This window comes from Emydura macquarii, unplaced genomic scaffold (assembly GCF_026122565.2).
Source record: "Emydura macquarii macquarii isolate MOO-44397 ecotype Brisbane River unplaced genomic scaffold, CSIRO-AGI_Emac_v2 contig_746, whole genome shotgun sequence".
NCBI lineage: Eukaryota > Metazoa > Chordata > Testudines > Chelidae > Emydura > Emydura macquarii.
This window is the reverse complement of record NW_027130883.1, coordinates 802,892-817,020: the sequence shown is the minus strand read 5'-3', so window position 1 is coordinate 817,020 and position 14,129 is coordinate 802,892. Positions and strand designations below refer to the sequence as shown.

General features: G+C 53.1%; 1 protein-coding gene across 1 annotated transcript; it reads right to left on the bottom strand.

The window, feature by feature from the left end:
• Window positions 1-10,433: 10,433 nt before the first annotated feature.
• Window positions 10,434-12,730, bottom strand: LOC137149440 (sushi, nidogen and EGF-like domain-containing protein 1). Its single transcript, XM_067542957.1, has 4 exons — window positions 12,551-12,730; window positions 11,500-11,781; window positions 11,000-11,137; window positions 10,434-10,805 (listed from the first exon to the last, which is right to left on the bottom strand). Exons 1-4 carry the CDS (start codon window positions 12,728-12,730, stop codon window positions 10,629-10,631), a joined length of 777 nt encoding a protein of 258 aa, XP_067399058.1. The 3' UTR covers window positions 10,434-10,628.
• Between the last annotated feature and the right edge of the window lie 1,399 nt (window positions 12,731-14,129).

Below are 14,129 nucleotides of genomic sequence, written 5' to 3'. Positions count from 1 at the left end.
CTGCCGATGGAGAGGGACAATCGATCTGCCGGTCTCATGGTTCTATCCCTCCTGCCCCTGTGGCTGGGATCTCAGCCCCGGGTCCCATACTCTATCCGGGCTGCCTCCAATAAAACCTTCTTGTCTTGTCCTCCAGACCCGATTTTCTTCACTCCCATGTTCAGTGGATCCCCTCATCCTAAGCTCCAGCCCAAGGTTGTAGGGGGGCATCTCCGGACTGTCCCTGCTGCCCCCCAGTAACAGGGCCAGTCCCGGAGATAAAACCCACAAGACTTGCCTACCAGCCGTCGTGCTCTAGATCACTATGATTCTTTCCCACTTCCCTCCCAGACCCCCCCCCCTTGATTGACTTGGGACCCTCCCCCAAGAGACCTCGGCAGGGTGATTTGCTGAGCACCTACTCACTGCGGGACCCCAGTTCCCAAGCCCACCCTCCCTCCAGCTCGCTTGGCTTCCGTCTGGTTCTGGGGCAGGAGACATCTGAGATGGGAGCCCAGCTAGGAGCCAGGGACCCATTCTCTGAAGCCTCTGAATTTTTACCCCATTGACTAACCCTGACCTTTGACAGTATCCGCAGGACTGGCCCCTCTGGGCCAGCTTCTGTGCTCCAAAATTTGGCCTGTACTGCCTCCAATTAGCACCAAACTTTTAGGTTTGGTCTCCTTCCCTACAAGGGACTCAATTCTTTGCACTGTGGTATTATGGAAACCAAAGGGAAGGCTGGCGTCATTAGTGGGAATTCAACCCAGCCCTCCGGCATCCCAGTCCAGTGCTGCTATAGGGGAGTTCTCTGATCCAATCTCAGACCAGTGGCCACCTCCTTGGGCCCAGACTATAAGTACCTACCCGGGGAACAGCAATTTTCCCCTCCCCGTAATTCCCGCTTCATCCCCTGCACAAATTCCATCACTGAGCATTTGCTAGGCCAGGTCAGCCGTATGCAAGCAGCGCACCTTAGCACATTCATTCTGAGAGGCACGTGCAGCTGAGTGAAGGAGACATGGCTCTGTCCCTTTCAAGGACCTTGGTCTACATTTTCGCACAGATTTTGCGTGCCTCAGTTTTCAAGGCGCCCAGCTTGGGAACACTTTAAAGAGGCAAAAACCTTTTAGATGGTGGGTGCTTGGTGCTTTATGAAAATCCGGCCCTTTTTCAGGAGTCGTAAGCACTACAATCCCTCAGCACTCTGCCGCCCAACGTCCTGTGTGTTCCGGCAGCGGCAGTGGGAAGTACAAGTTGTGGACTGCAAACTGCTGCGTGTCAAGAGTATGGCCTGGTTCCTGCCCGGGGGTACCTTCCACCCTCCCAGCGGGGAGTTTCAGCGCTGACTGAGGCTGGGCATGCAAGGTGAGCAAGCAGAGAGGCGGCTGCAGGACTGGACTCCTGCTCTGTGTTTCCTGACAGAATAAAACTTTGTTCCGGCTGGTTTGTCGGAGCGGATCAGGGCTGAGGTGGATACACACCAGGACGCCATGCAGCGCACATTGAGGGATCTCAGGCCCAGTGTCCCAAAGTTGTGGACAAATATCCAGCAGGCAGACTTAAGCTGTCTTGAATAACCCCATACTGGGTCAGTGAAAAGGACGGGCAGGTGGATGGAGCTACAACTGGAAGTATAAATACGAAGCTAATAGTATGAGCTGTGAGGTGCACCGAAATGTTAACACTGCTCAGTGGAAATTCTCCTGGTTCCCAGCCTAATGCACCTTCCCCAAAGCTAGAGGGGGTTTTCTGTGGGAGGGGCTGTCTGTCTGGCACTCAGGGGTCTGTGATCTGTGCAGAAAAAAAGCTCGAGTACTGTTTAAGTACTGGGTTTGGGTGCTGGTTTTGTGCACAGCCCTACTTTCTGACAGGGGCTCTCCAGTGGAAAAAGTTGGAAGTGGACCATGCCTATGGATTTTCCCCTAGCTCTGTGCAAATAAGTGTGATTAGGATGCTGAATTTTTTTTTTTAAATTGTGATTTTGGTAGGGCTGTATCTCAAAGAAACCCTTTAATAACTGACTCCAAATTTGCACAACAAACTCTGCTCTGGCCCCTGAACCAGCGTGTCAAATTTCAAGATAATCTGACCAGGAATGTGGTCTTCAGAAGGGATTGAAAATCTCTGTCTCTGTGCAAAAAGTATGATAAGCACATTGACATTTTAAAAATGGGTCATTGAGGGGAGAACTGTATCTTGGGAAACCCATGGCCAAATGACCAAAATTTTGCACCATAAATTTTTCTCAGGTCCCTTAATATCATGCAAGAAAAGAGCTGAACTTGAAAAATGGGTCATACGACCGTTTAGTGTATCGGGCACATAAATACCTTTTAACACCAGCTACAACAGTCGCATGTGAACACCTGTTCTCACTCCCAGGTGACATTGCAAATTAGAAGTGGGCAGTATGATCTCCCATAAACGTAGACAAACTTGTTTATCTACGTGATTGGTTGAACGAGAGGTAGGACTGAGTGGACTTGTAGGAGCTAAAGTTTTTCAATGTTTTGTTTTTGAGCCCAGTTATATATATAAAAAATGCTACATTTGTAAGTTGCACTTTCACAATAAAGAGATTGCACTCCAATGCTTGTACGAGGTAAACTGAAAATACTGTGTCTTCTGTTTATCTTGTTTACAGTGCAAATATTTGTTTGTAATAAAAAGTAAGACTATAAAGTGAGCATTGTACACTTTGTATTCTGCATTGAAATAGAAATCCATATATTTGAAAATGGAGAAAAACATCCACAACTGTGTATAATAAATATCAATTAGTATTCTCTTTGTGGTAGGGTGGCCTTCGCGCTCCCGTGGGCCGAGCGCTTTTTCAGTGTGCTGGGCACAAAATGGCCACCCGGGGCTCCCACCAGTCTTAAGATGGCGGCCGTCTCGCTTCCACCCAGTCTTCCTTCAGGCCAAGCAGTGCCCTCGAGACCTGAGGTTCTAAGGTTGGGGGTGTCCGAGCCCACCCTCTTCTTCGGACACTGGCCCAGAGACCCTGATTAACAGCAGTGGCTGGCTGCTGTTATAAGGCACTGTGTGAATCTCCTCTCTGGGCTGCTTCCCTACCCTGATCTTTGCTGGGGATAAGTAGCCACTCCAATGGGCAAGCCCCACTGCTTTCCTCTGGCTCCTGCCACTCACAGTTCCCTTTCCCTTTCAAGCTCCCGACATCTAAACTCTCCAACTCCAAGAGCACCCCAGCTGCCTGCCTGGCAGGAAGCTTTTATCTGCTCCCAGGCAGCCCTTAATTGGTCTCAGCTGACCCTAGCCTCAACTGGCGCTAATCAACCTGAGGGAAACCTTGGGCAGCTGCTAGGGGAACAGGCCCTTGGCCATTCTTAGGCTAACCTAGCGCCCTTCTACTACCTTCCGGTAGCCCCTGTCACATCTTCTTGTTTAACAGTGTGATTGAAACCGTGATTAATCGTGACTAATTTTTAAATCTAATTCATTTGTTTTGTATTAATCACATGCATTAACTGCGATTAATTGATGGCCCCATATTAAACCCCTCAGCCTTCTTGATGTCATGAGTTATTTGTTCTCCTTCTCTGCTAAGTAGTGGACTTACACTTGCCTTCATCTTTCTCTTGCTCCTATTGTATTTATAGAACCTTTTCTTGTTGCCTGTTATGTTCCTTGCCAGGTGTAATTCATTTTGTGCCTTAGCCTGTCTGATTTAGTCCCCACTAACTTGTGCTATTCTAATGTGTATGAGAATAGCTAGCTAGATAGAAAACTGAGGCAACAATTCATGCCAGTGGTATTTTGGGATTCTTTGCGTCTGTCACTGAAAAAGATCCCAAGATGATATACTGAGATAAAGCTCCCCAAAAGGACACATTTTTAAAATTTCAACTTGCTCATTAATCTTTTTTGCACCGACATGCTTAGTCAGGTTAACTTGAAATTTGACATGCTGTTTCAGGGACCATGGCAGAGTTTGTGATGCAAATTTGGAGTAATTAGATAAAGGGGTTCCTGAGATACAGCCCCTCTAAACGCCCCAGTTTTTAAATTTTAATTTTCATACACATTTGTGCAGAGACGGGGATATCCAAACTGTTCTAAAATCCATGGGCATTATCCGAGCGCCTTGCAAATTGGCATGCCAACTCAGAGTCTGGGGGGCAATTTTTATTACAGATCTGGGGTCATTTGATAAAAGGATCCGGATCCCTATCGGTGGCAACTGTCAGGAACCCCAGTCCCTCTCTGGTAAGGCAGGCTGCCTGCTGGAGTTTGGGGGGCTGGTGTGGGGCGGATGGCCAGGGCGGGAGCTGGGCAGTGGGCAAGAGAAGTTGCTGCTGTGTTTTGCCCAGCTGCTTGCGTGGTTCTGCAAATTGTTTTGTGGCTGTTGGCACCTAACTGTAAACTTTATCTTAAGCAAATAATTGCCTGGCTTTTGTGCTGATGAAAGTCCCCGGCAGCTGGGAAAGGGCCCTGCGGTGGATAGAAGTTTTACCACATGTCCCCATGGTTAGTTTATTTCTTACATAGCCACCCCACTCTAACCACTAGCCCCCAGATCTGGGGCTGGAACCCAGGAGTTCGGGCTCCCGCCTCTTTCTGCACAAACCCACTGGACCCCACTCCACTTCCCACACCCCTGCTTGGCTTAGAAAGAGCCGACTAAGGCGGGATATGACAGAGGGCTCTACAATCCTGACCGGTATGGAGACAGGGAATCGGGAAGTGTTATTTACCCCTTCACATAAGGAATTAATGGGCAGCACTTAAAATAAGCCAAAGGAAGAGCTTCTTCACCCAAGGCACAGTCAGCCTGTGGAACTCACTGCCAGAGGATGTTGGGAAAGCCTAAAGTATAACTGGGTTCAAAAAAAAACTAGAGAAGTTCCTGGAGAAAGATCCATTGATGGTAGTTAGCCAAGAGGGTCAGGGAGGCAACCCTGTGCTCCGGGTGTCACTAAACCTCTGGCTGCCTGATGCCAGGAGCAGGGCCCCCCCACGGGGGCGGGGCAGAAGGGTACACTTTACTGGGGCCTGGAGGCCCTCGGGGGCCTGGCCCAGGCTGCAACCTCCATTACCATGAGAAAAAAAATTGAGGCTAAATTGTAGATCATGCCAGAGGATATTTATAGAAACTTATTTCCCTGTATCTATGGTCCAGATCTTGTGAGATTTGCTGGCACCAATCAGAAGCAGTGTTCGAGCAGTCTCAGTGAGTTGCTGGCCCCCCCCCCCCCAGGCCCTTCTCTAGACTAGAGGGTGAGCGCTTGGGCACTTTAACTAGGACGTGTGGTTTGAGCCTGAGAGATTTGAGCACAGATTTAAAGCAACCAATAACGTTTGGCTGACATTCCGGTCAGTGCTAACAGAGGTGACACCAGAGCCTGGGGAACTGGAAGAAGCTTCTAAATGTCCCCTTCACACGTATCCACCAGAGCTTGCTGAGAATTTTCCTTGTGAAATGTTGCACCTGAAAAAAATCTTCAAGTCCAGTTTTGGAAGAGAATTTCAACTACTCCCCGCCCCTGATCTTATTAAATGAGATTTACAAAAAACAACTGCAACTCATTTTCAGGGAAGCATGCATAGCCCTACGGATTTTTTGCACGCTGCCAGTGACTGTGGCAGAAGCTGAAAGAAGTTTCTGCAAGCTAGCCCTCCTCAGAAACTGCAATGGGGCGAGAACCATTAAGCCACCTCGCTATCATGTCTATTGAGTGTGAACTTGCAAGAGAAATTGACTTTGGGGGGCTAATTCATGATTTTGCAATCAAAAAGGCCAGAAAAATAAAGCTTTAAAGTGAATTGTAATTATAAAATGTTTGCAGTCACACTGGTCCATTAGAATAAAAAAATCAAGACATTGCCAGGATATAATACCTTTATAATGGACCAAAGTTACAAAATAATCCTCAAACTTGTCGGACGCTCAGGCTGGGTGTTATGTTAAACAAAAATAGCAAAGGAGGGGGGAGTTTTTCAGAAACGTAGAATATGTAACAGTCATTTCAGAATTCAAACTTTTTTCATGGTTCATGAGATTGTATGTCTGGGATGAAGGATTGTGGGATGTGTGTGAGAGGGGACCCGTGTTACAAGTTTGTACCGGGCCTGAAAAAATTATGCTTGGGCCGTGGATGACGGGATGGATCTGTTAATTCTCTCTGAAGCATCTGGCACCCGCCCCTGTCAGAGACAGGATCCTGGGCTACATGGACCATTGGTCTGCCCCAGTGTGGCCTTTCTTATGTTCTCCTGCCCTCAGCAGCACAGCGCCCCCTAGTGAGCCCCCCAACTCCCTGCAACAAAGCACACCCTACTGATTCACCACACTCATCCCTGCAGCACGGCCCCCTAGCCCAGCGCTGGGGCGAGCATTCAGTCCGAGGGGCAAGTGCCCCCTGCGGTGCCCCCCCCCCCCCCCGCTCCCTATTGCTCTGTAAGGCAGCTTGCGGCTGCTGCATTTGTGCGATCACAGGCTGAGCGTTCGGCTCCGTTGTGGGGTTCCCCAGAGATCTCTCTCTCTCTGGGGCAGGGTTTGTATTCGGGGATCATCCGCCTGCTGGTCCTGCTCCCCCCCCGGAGTTCAGTGTCACCACTGGCACCCTGCCGGTGTGTGAAAGCATCAGACGGGTAGGGCTCCTGCCCCATCTGTGGAACCCAGGAGTCCTGGATCCCAGCCCCCTGCTCTAACCACTAGACCCTACTGTTCTTCCATAGGTGGGGATTGGACCCAGGAATCCTAGTCTATCCTTTAGCCGCACCCTCTCGGGCCGCCTGCAGCTTAACTTGCTGTGGCCTCCTGGTATCTTTCCCAGCTTTTGCTTCCAAGCCTCTTCATTTTCTTTCTCGGCCGGCAGTGAACGCAAGGTGGGAAAAGGCGGCCCGGAGTGGGGCTGGAAACGAGACATGCAGCACCTAGGGGGACCCCTAGTGGTGTCCCTTTGGCAGTTCAGGCTGGGAATGAGCGAGGAGCCCAGCTAAAGACTTCCCCTTCTTGTCTGCCTGGGCTGGGGGGGGGTGAGGCGGGGGAGGTTTCCAGCCCATATCCGGGCTCCGTTGTGCTCGGCCCTGAGCACGGAGAGAGAGAATCTCTCCCCTGACTAGTGTTCAGGCTGAAGAGACACAATGTGGGAGGGGAAACTGAGGCACAGAGTGGCCAAAGAGCTTGCTTGTGGTTACCCAGCAGCTCAGCTGCGACTAGAACCTGCCTAGCACCCCACACACTAGGCCACGCTGCCACTATAGCGCCCCCCCCCCCCAATCCCCCTTGCACCTCGTTCCATTCAGCCCGGCTGCTGAGGGGGCTGAGTCTGTATCGTGTCGGGGTCTCTGCTGCCGGGCCGGGAACAGGCGGCTGATCTGGTCACATCTCTCCCCTCCTGTGTGTCTGTCTAATAGAAGCCGAGAGATCCCACCAGGCCTGCCAGGAGCCTATGTTCCGGGTCAGAACCGGCCCACTGTGTCGCTAGCTGCCCCAGGCCCTCTCCTCCCCCTGCCCTGGTCTGCTTCCCCTGGCTGTTCTGGGGAACTGTTTCCAAAAGCAGCCCAGACCCCAAATCCCATGGACTTCTCAAGCACTTTTTGCCAAGGAAAGTCCCACCCATTTAGTCCTTTGTTAGCCCATTTAGTCCATTAGTTAGCCCCAAGACTTTGCTGGCTGATGGGAGGGAGGAATTTGACCGGGGTTCCCCAGCTCTCCAGACAGGCCTCCGTCCCCTGGGGCTCCCTCAGTCTCCCCGGTTGAAGCTGTTCTACTGTGCAGAAATCATGAGCATACATTAACCGACGTGGCACAATTCCATTTCATCTACATTGGTTCTTTTTTAATTCATTTTTCCAGATGCGACAAATCTCCAGCTGCACCATAAAGTGAGGGGAGAGCGTCTGGGTCAGCGTTAAGCTGCAGTGCTAACCCAAGGTGCTTGGAATTGGTCAGCGTCGTGTTGGTCCCAGGAGATTAGACAGGCAAGGCGTGGGTGAGGGGATAGTTTTTGTTGGCCTAGCTTTTCTTCCGAGCCCTGCACAGCTCTTTCGCTCGTCCAATAAACCCTATTACCTCGCCCACCTTTCTCTTTTGCATTTTTCATGCATTTCTCCTTCGATTTTTTAAAAATATCTAATTTTGACAGACAATAGCGACGTTTATTTTTTAGCGTTTTTATCCCATTTAAAGGTTCGCAGCTGGGGGAGATTATGGAGGGGATCAGCCAAGGCGGGACTCAGACAATAATTAACAATCGAGGTTGAGATTCACAAAGTTAACGATTTCTAACCGTTAAAATGCAAACTCTCGCCGTCGGAGAGACGACGCCAGGCAAATAGCCTGAAATCAAACTCGCCAGGAGCATTTTTCTGATGTTGCTTCTCTGTGAATTTCGCTGGCAGTATTTGTCGTCTGTTTGTGTGTGCGGGTGGCGAAATCAACGTCTACCGCTAAAAATCCAGGCCTAATCGTTAAACAGTCATTGGGCCAAAGAGCGAATGACTGTAGTCCCTAGTGGTTAGAGACCCAACCTGGGAGGTGGGAGTAGCTGATCAATCAAGGATTTTCTGCAAAGAGGTTCAGCTTCCAGGGGAAGGACTGAGAAAGCTGCAAGTTCATTGGTTAGTGCCAGGTCCCAAGGGACTGGAAACGCCTGCTCAAAGACCTGTGCTGTCTCTAGCAGAGAAAGGAACGGAGCCTGTGGTTTCCCCAGACCGGGTCAATGCTCTCCAGCTAATAAGAGGCTAATGCCTCCTCCAGCTGCTTTGGGAATCCAGCTCTTGAAAGATTTCTCAATCCACCCAGAAGCGGCTATTTTGATTTGCTGAATTTCTTTGGAATTTTCCAGTGTGGTCATGAGCCTCTGTTTACAGATGAGGAGTGTTTGCTCCAGAGAGAGCTGGCAGGGAAAGAACCCCAGAGTCCTGATTGCCTCCTCTTCCTGTCGCAGTCACTAGCCCCCACTCACAGCTGGGATGGAACCCAGATGTCCTGACTCCCAGCCCCCACTGCTCTAACCACTAGACAACGCCCCATCTTTGGTGCAGGGGATTATATATTCCTCAGATACAAGAGATTTTTTTTTAAACAGACTCTTTGCTTCTTGGCTCTGTGTGGTTGGAAAACCACAGGTCTTTAGGGAAGTTAAATCAGTGTGCAGCTTCTGCCCGCCCCAGTGCCAGAAATCCAACCTCCCCCACACACTCTTTGTGACAAACATCTGGGCAGAATTTCCCCTTTCGCTTGCCACTGAACGTTGGCGGCTGGTGCTTTCAAGGAGTTGAGCAAACACCGAGCAGATGTTGCTGCCAGTACGGAAGTGAGACGGCGCAGCCCTGGAGAACCCAAGAGATCTGTCGTCCAGTCCCATAGGAACTGAGCCAAGCTGAGCCGGGTGCTGATCCTAGTGTCCTGCGAGGGAAGGCTGAGCTTCTTACCCAGGCTTTGAGCCCCAAGCCCTTTAGCACCCATCAACCGTTAACCATGGGGTGAGGTTGCTCAGGGGGAACCAGGGTTTAAGAAGCTTGTTCCTAAGAAACCAGAAAAGCCAGCAAATAGGAGCAGCTACAAGGGGAGTTTCAGACCCACTGATAGCAATTCCAGGTCCCAGGACAGAACAGCTCCCTGTCCCGCGCCCTCCCCCTGCGCGCCGCGTCTCTCCTTCCCACTCAGCCCCCCTCCTTTCTTCCACACCCCCCCCCCACGCACCCCAGGGCAGCGAGCAGGGACAAAAGATACAGGAAAGGGAACTAAAACGATTAGGGGGTACGGACCAGCTTCCGTATGAGGAGAGATTAATAAAACTGGGACTTTTCAGCTTGGAAATGAGCCGATAAGATAAGGGGCTAAGCCAGAGGTCTATCACATCATAACTGGTGTGGACGGCTGACGGGATGGCTCACTGGATGATGACCTATTCTGCTCATTCCCTCTGAAGCACCTGGCATTGGCCACTGTCGGAAGACAGGACACGGGGCTAGACGGACCATTGGTCTGACCCAGCATGGCCATTCTTATGTACAGTCTGTTATAGACAGAGGGAAAATGCTTTAGTGGTTGGAGCGGGGAGGGAGCTGGGAGGCGGGACTCCTGGGTTCTATCCAAGGCCCCAGGAGGGAAGTGGGGTCTAGTGGTTAGAGCATTCATCCCCGCTATCTGTTTAAGACCTTGCTTTGACACCCAGACACTGAGCAGGTTTAATTCTTTCCACTAGAGGCAGTGTGCACGCGTGTACAAACACACACACAACTGGTGTGATCTCGTGTAGTTGTGACACGCACACGCACAAAGCAGGTTTAATTCTCTCCATTAGGAGCCAGCGCATGGACACACACACACACACACACACGCCCTTCCCCCAGGTGACAGACACAGTAGAGCTGCGGTTCACAGATGGCCCTTTATTGCTACACTACACTAAGCACTGGCTGCAGGGGGCGCCCTGCCGGTAGGGGCAGGAGCCTGGATCCTTCCAGCAGCTGGGACGGGTCGGACGGCATTCAGCAGGGTCGAGGAAGGGCCCCTCCGAGCCAGGGTTGGCATGAGCAGGGAGTCTGGCTGCAGCGCCCCCAGTGTGGATGGGGCTGGAGAGGGGGCCCAGGCAGGGCTGAAGGTGGAATGTGTCCCGTGGCAGAGACCTGAGGTTTGCAAACTGGGCCCGTGAATCTACAGCCAGCGCCACTCACAGCCAGCATTTGGTGTCCTCGGTGGGGACCCCCGTCACCTTGAACTCGTTCACCTGGAAGACCCAGCGCCCTGGAACCCCGACGTTGCTCGTCTGCCCGATGTGGAGGACGGCTTCGGTGCGGGAGCCGGGGATGTTGTAGAAGTTTTTGTCGTCACCGCTGTTGAAGCCGGCCTGAGGGCAGAGAAGCAGGGGAGCAAAGGTGAATGCAATAGCCCCCTCGCAGCGCCCCCTACTGCCATGCTGAGGTACTGGGAACTGCACTGCCAATGAGGGGAGAGCGCCCCCTGCTGAGCCCCCGCCCCGCTCCCTGCAGCATGGTGCCCCCTAGTGCCACATTCCCACGCGTGCTGTGTAGCGGGACCTACCTGGGCGGGATTGCCCCCTAGGCCGGTATCGGCGTCTCCGCCGCTCGCCGTCCCCGTGGTCCACTGGATATCACCATAGTTCAGCATAATGAAGCTGACTCTCCCGTCGTTGGCCAGGACAGCCTGGAACGTGTTCACCTGCAGCGGAGAGGGAGGGGGCCTGGGTGAATCAGTCTGGGAGGTACGGGAGGGGTTGGAGGGGGGGGGATTCCAGCATGGGGTTTGTAGGAGGCCAAGGCCAGATGTCTGGCGGGGGGCTGGCCCATGGCAGCCTCGCCCTGGACTCCCCACAGGGTACCCCCTCCGTGCTGTGCTAATTACAGGTGCCAGTGTAACCTGCTGCTCCGTGGGTGGGAGAGATTCATCCATGGGGAGACCCACAGGAGCTACAGCTGCAGGAACCACAGAGTCCAGGAGCCCTGCCAGCCAGTCCCCCCTCCCCATCTCTGTCCTGCCCCTAGGGGTGCTTCAGGGGGGTTGGGGAGCGAGGCGCCACCTACCTTCTGGGAGGTAGAGCCAAAATAGGCCACCTGGTCCCAGGTGGCCACGAAGGCCCACATGGCGTTGAAGGGGATTGTTGGGAAGTACTGGTTGATGTCCCTGGTGAGGCGGCGCAGCAGCTCAGGGTTCTGGGTCTCCCGGTAGTAAATGTCCCCGTTCAGGACATTGTTCACGTCGCCCCAGTAAGGAGCCACGAAGGGGTGGCCGTCGGCCAAAGGGAAGGGGTCGGGGGTGTACTGGGAGACGGCCACGCCGAAGGACACCACGCCATTGTTGTTCACCTGCGGGGGTGGAGAGCCGAGGAGCTAATGCCCCTCCTTGCAACACAGCGCCCGCTACTGAGCCACCCCCGCCCTGCTCCCTGCAGAATGCTGCCCCCTTCTGAGGCTCATCCCCCACCCCCCAGTGCCCAGTGGGATGTGCAGCATCTTGGCTGGTGATGGGGGCCACAGACACAGAGATCCATACAGTCTAAGGCCAGGTGGGCTCGATCTGCCCACCTGCTCTGCCCTCCTGCCTGGCCTTGGCCACACAACCTCCCCTGGGGATCCTGGCCTCCAGTTCAGAGCTGGGGGTTAAGCTTTTGGAGGGAGATGCCCCATCTCCATGGAAAAACTCTGCAGGATGGAGACCCCCGTCCCAGTCCTGGGGCAGTCATTCCAAGGGTCAGTTCCCCTCCCTGGAGCAAATTCACCCCTCATTTCCAGCCTGGATTTGTCCAGCTTCCTCCCCCAGCCGTTGGCTCTCGCTTTGCCCTGGCCTGCTGGGTTTAGGAGCTCTCTGCGCTCAGCAATCTTCTACCCAGTGAGGCTCTGATTGACCAGGATCAAATCCTCTCTTTGCCTTCTCCGGGAGAAACTGAGCTGTCTGGCTAAATATTGTTGGTACAATAGATAAATAGATAGCGAGGATGTCTATAGGGTTGGTTAGATAGATTGCGGGTGTGTCTGGGGATAGCTAGCTGGCTAGATCTGTGTGACACTCTACTGCTGGCTGTGTGTGAGCTGTGTGCCGTGGGGTTGGCTGCGGAATCGGCCCTGCCATACGTACGTAGAGGGAATGGTGCTTCTTGCCATAGAAGGTGAAGTTCAAGGAGATGGGGATCTCTGGTGACGCCCCATCATCTTCTTTGGGGTTCTGCTGGTCGCCCTGGCCTAAGCCATAGGGATACAGCAGGGACTCTGGGGCGAGGAGAACATGCCTTGTGAGACCCCAGAGCTTCTCCCCCATTGGGTCCCACTGGTCCCCAGAGAGCCCCTCCCACTTCATCCACAGCCTGATGCCCTTTGGGATCAGTGATGCCCCCGCGCAGTGTCAGGCGCTGCTCCAGGAGAGCTCCTTGTTGGCCTTTGTTTTCCAGAGCCATGAAGAAACAGACCAGGTTCCCCCGATCCTCATCCCCATCCTCCCCACCCCAACACAGCCCTGCTCCAATCTCCACCCCAACACAGTCCCCCACCGCAACTCTCCATCCCTAACACAGCCTCCCAACCTGACTCTCCACCCCCACCCCAACACAGTCCACCACCCCGACTTTCCACCCCCACCCCAACACAGTCCACCACCCCGACTTTCCACCCCCACCCCAAGACAGTCCACCACCCTGACTTTCCACCCCCACTCCTAATACAGGTCCCTAGCACGACTATCCAATCCCACCACTAACAGAACCCCCCTCACCCTGACTCTCCAACCCCATCCCTAACACAGCCCCTCCCACCCAACTCTCCACCCCCACCCCAACCCAGTCCACCACCCCGACTCTCCAACCCCACCCAATACAGATCCCTACCCCTATCCCCACCTCACCTGTAACACAGCCCCCATTCTGTAACACAGCCCCCACCCTGACTCTCCACCCCTATTCCTAATACATGCTTTTCCTCCCACCTCGATCCCCACCTCACCCCTAATACACGCCCCCCCCATCATGACCCATTCTTACCTTTTGCCATCTCCACAGGGGCAGGCAGTGCTGACCCTAGAGAGGGGAGGGATCAAACCATCAGCCCCACAGCACATTGACACCAGTCCCCCATGCCGTATTGGCTCCTGACCCAGAACTGGGCCTGGGCTGTACTTACCCAGCAGCAGCAGCAGGAAAGCCAGGGGGGTTTTCATCTCGGCCAGTTCCTTCAGTCGGGAGCTGCTGGGTTGGGATATGTGTATGTAGCAGCAGCCAGACTGCGGGGACCGGGAGAAAGAGTTAGGGTGGGAATAACCCCTTGCTTTACCTGTTTAACTAGCTATTGTCCCTGGGATCTATCGACCTCTCTTCCCCCGATACACACCCTGCTGTCTATGTCCGTCCGTCCGTCCGTCTATCTATCTATCTACACAACCATCTCTCTCTCTCCTACTGTACTGGGTTGCCACCTGTCCAGGATTTCCCGGGATCGTCCCTTTTCTGCCTTGGCTGTCCCAGGAGACTGAGCTGGCCAGTTTTCTGGGCTCATGACTGCCCCAGATATCCCTGGTTGCCCTATCCTCCCCTTCCCACCCCCTGGCTATACCCGTCCATCTATCAATCACCCCAGCCGAACCAGATGGCATCTGAGCCACCTTCTGTAAATATTAGTTCATTTATTTTATTAGTCCACATCACAGCACAAAGAGGGCAGAGACAGGC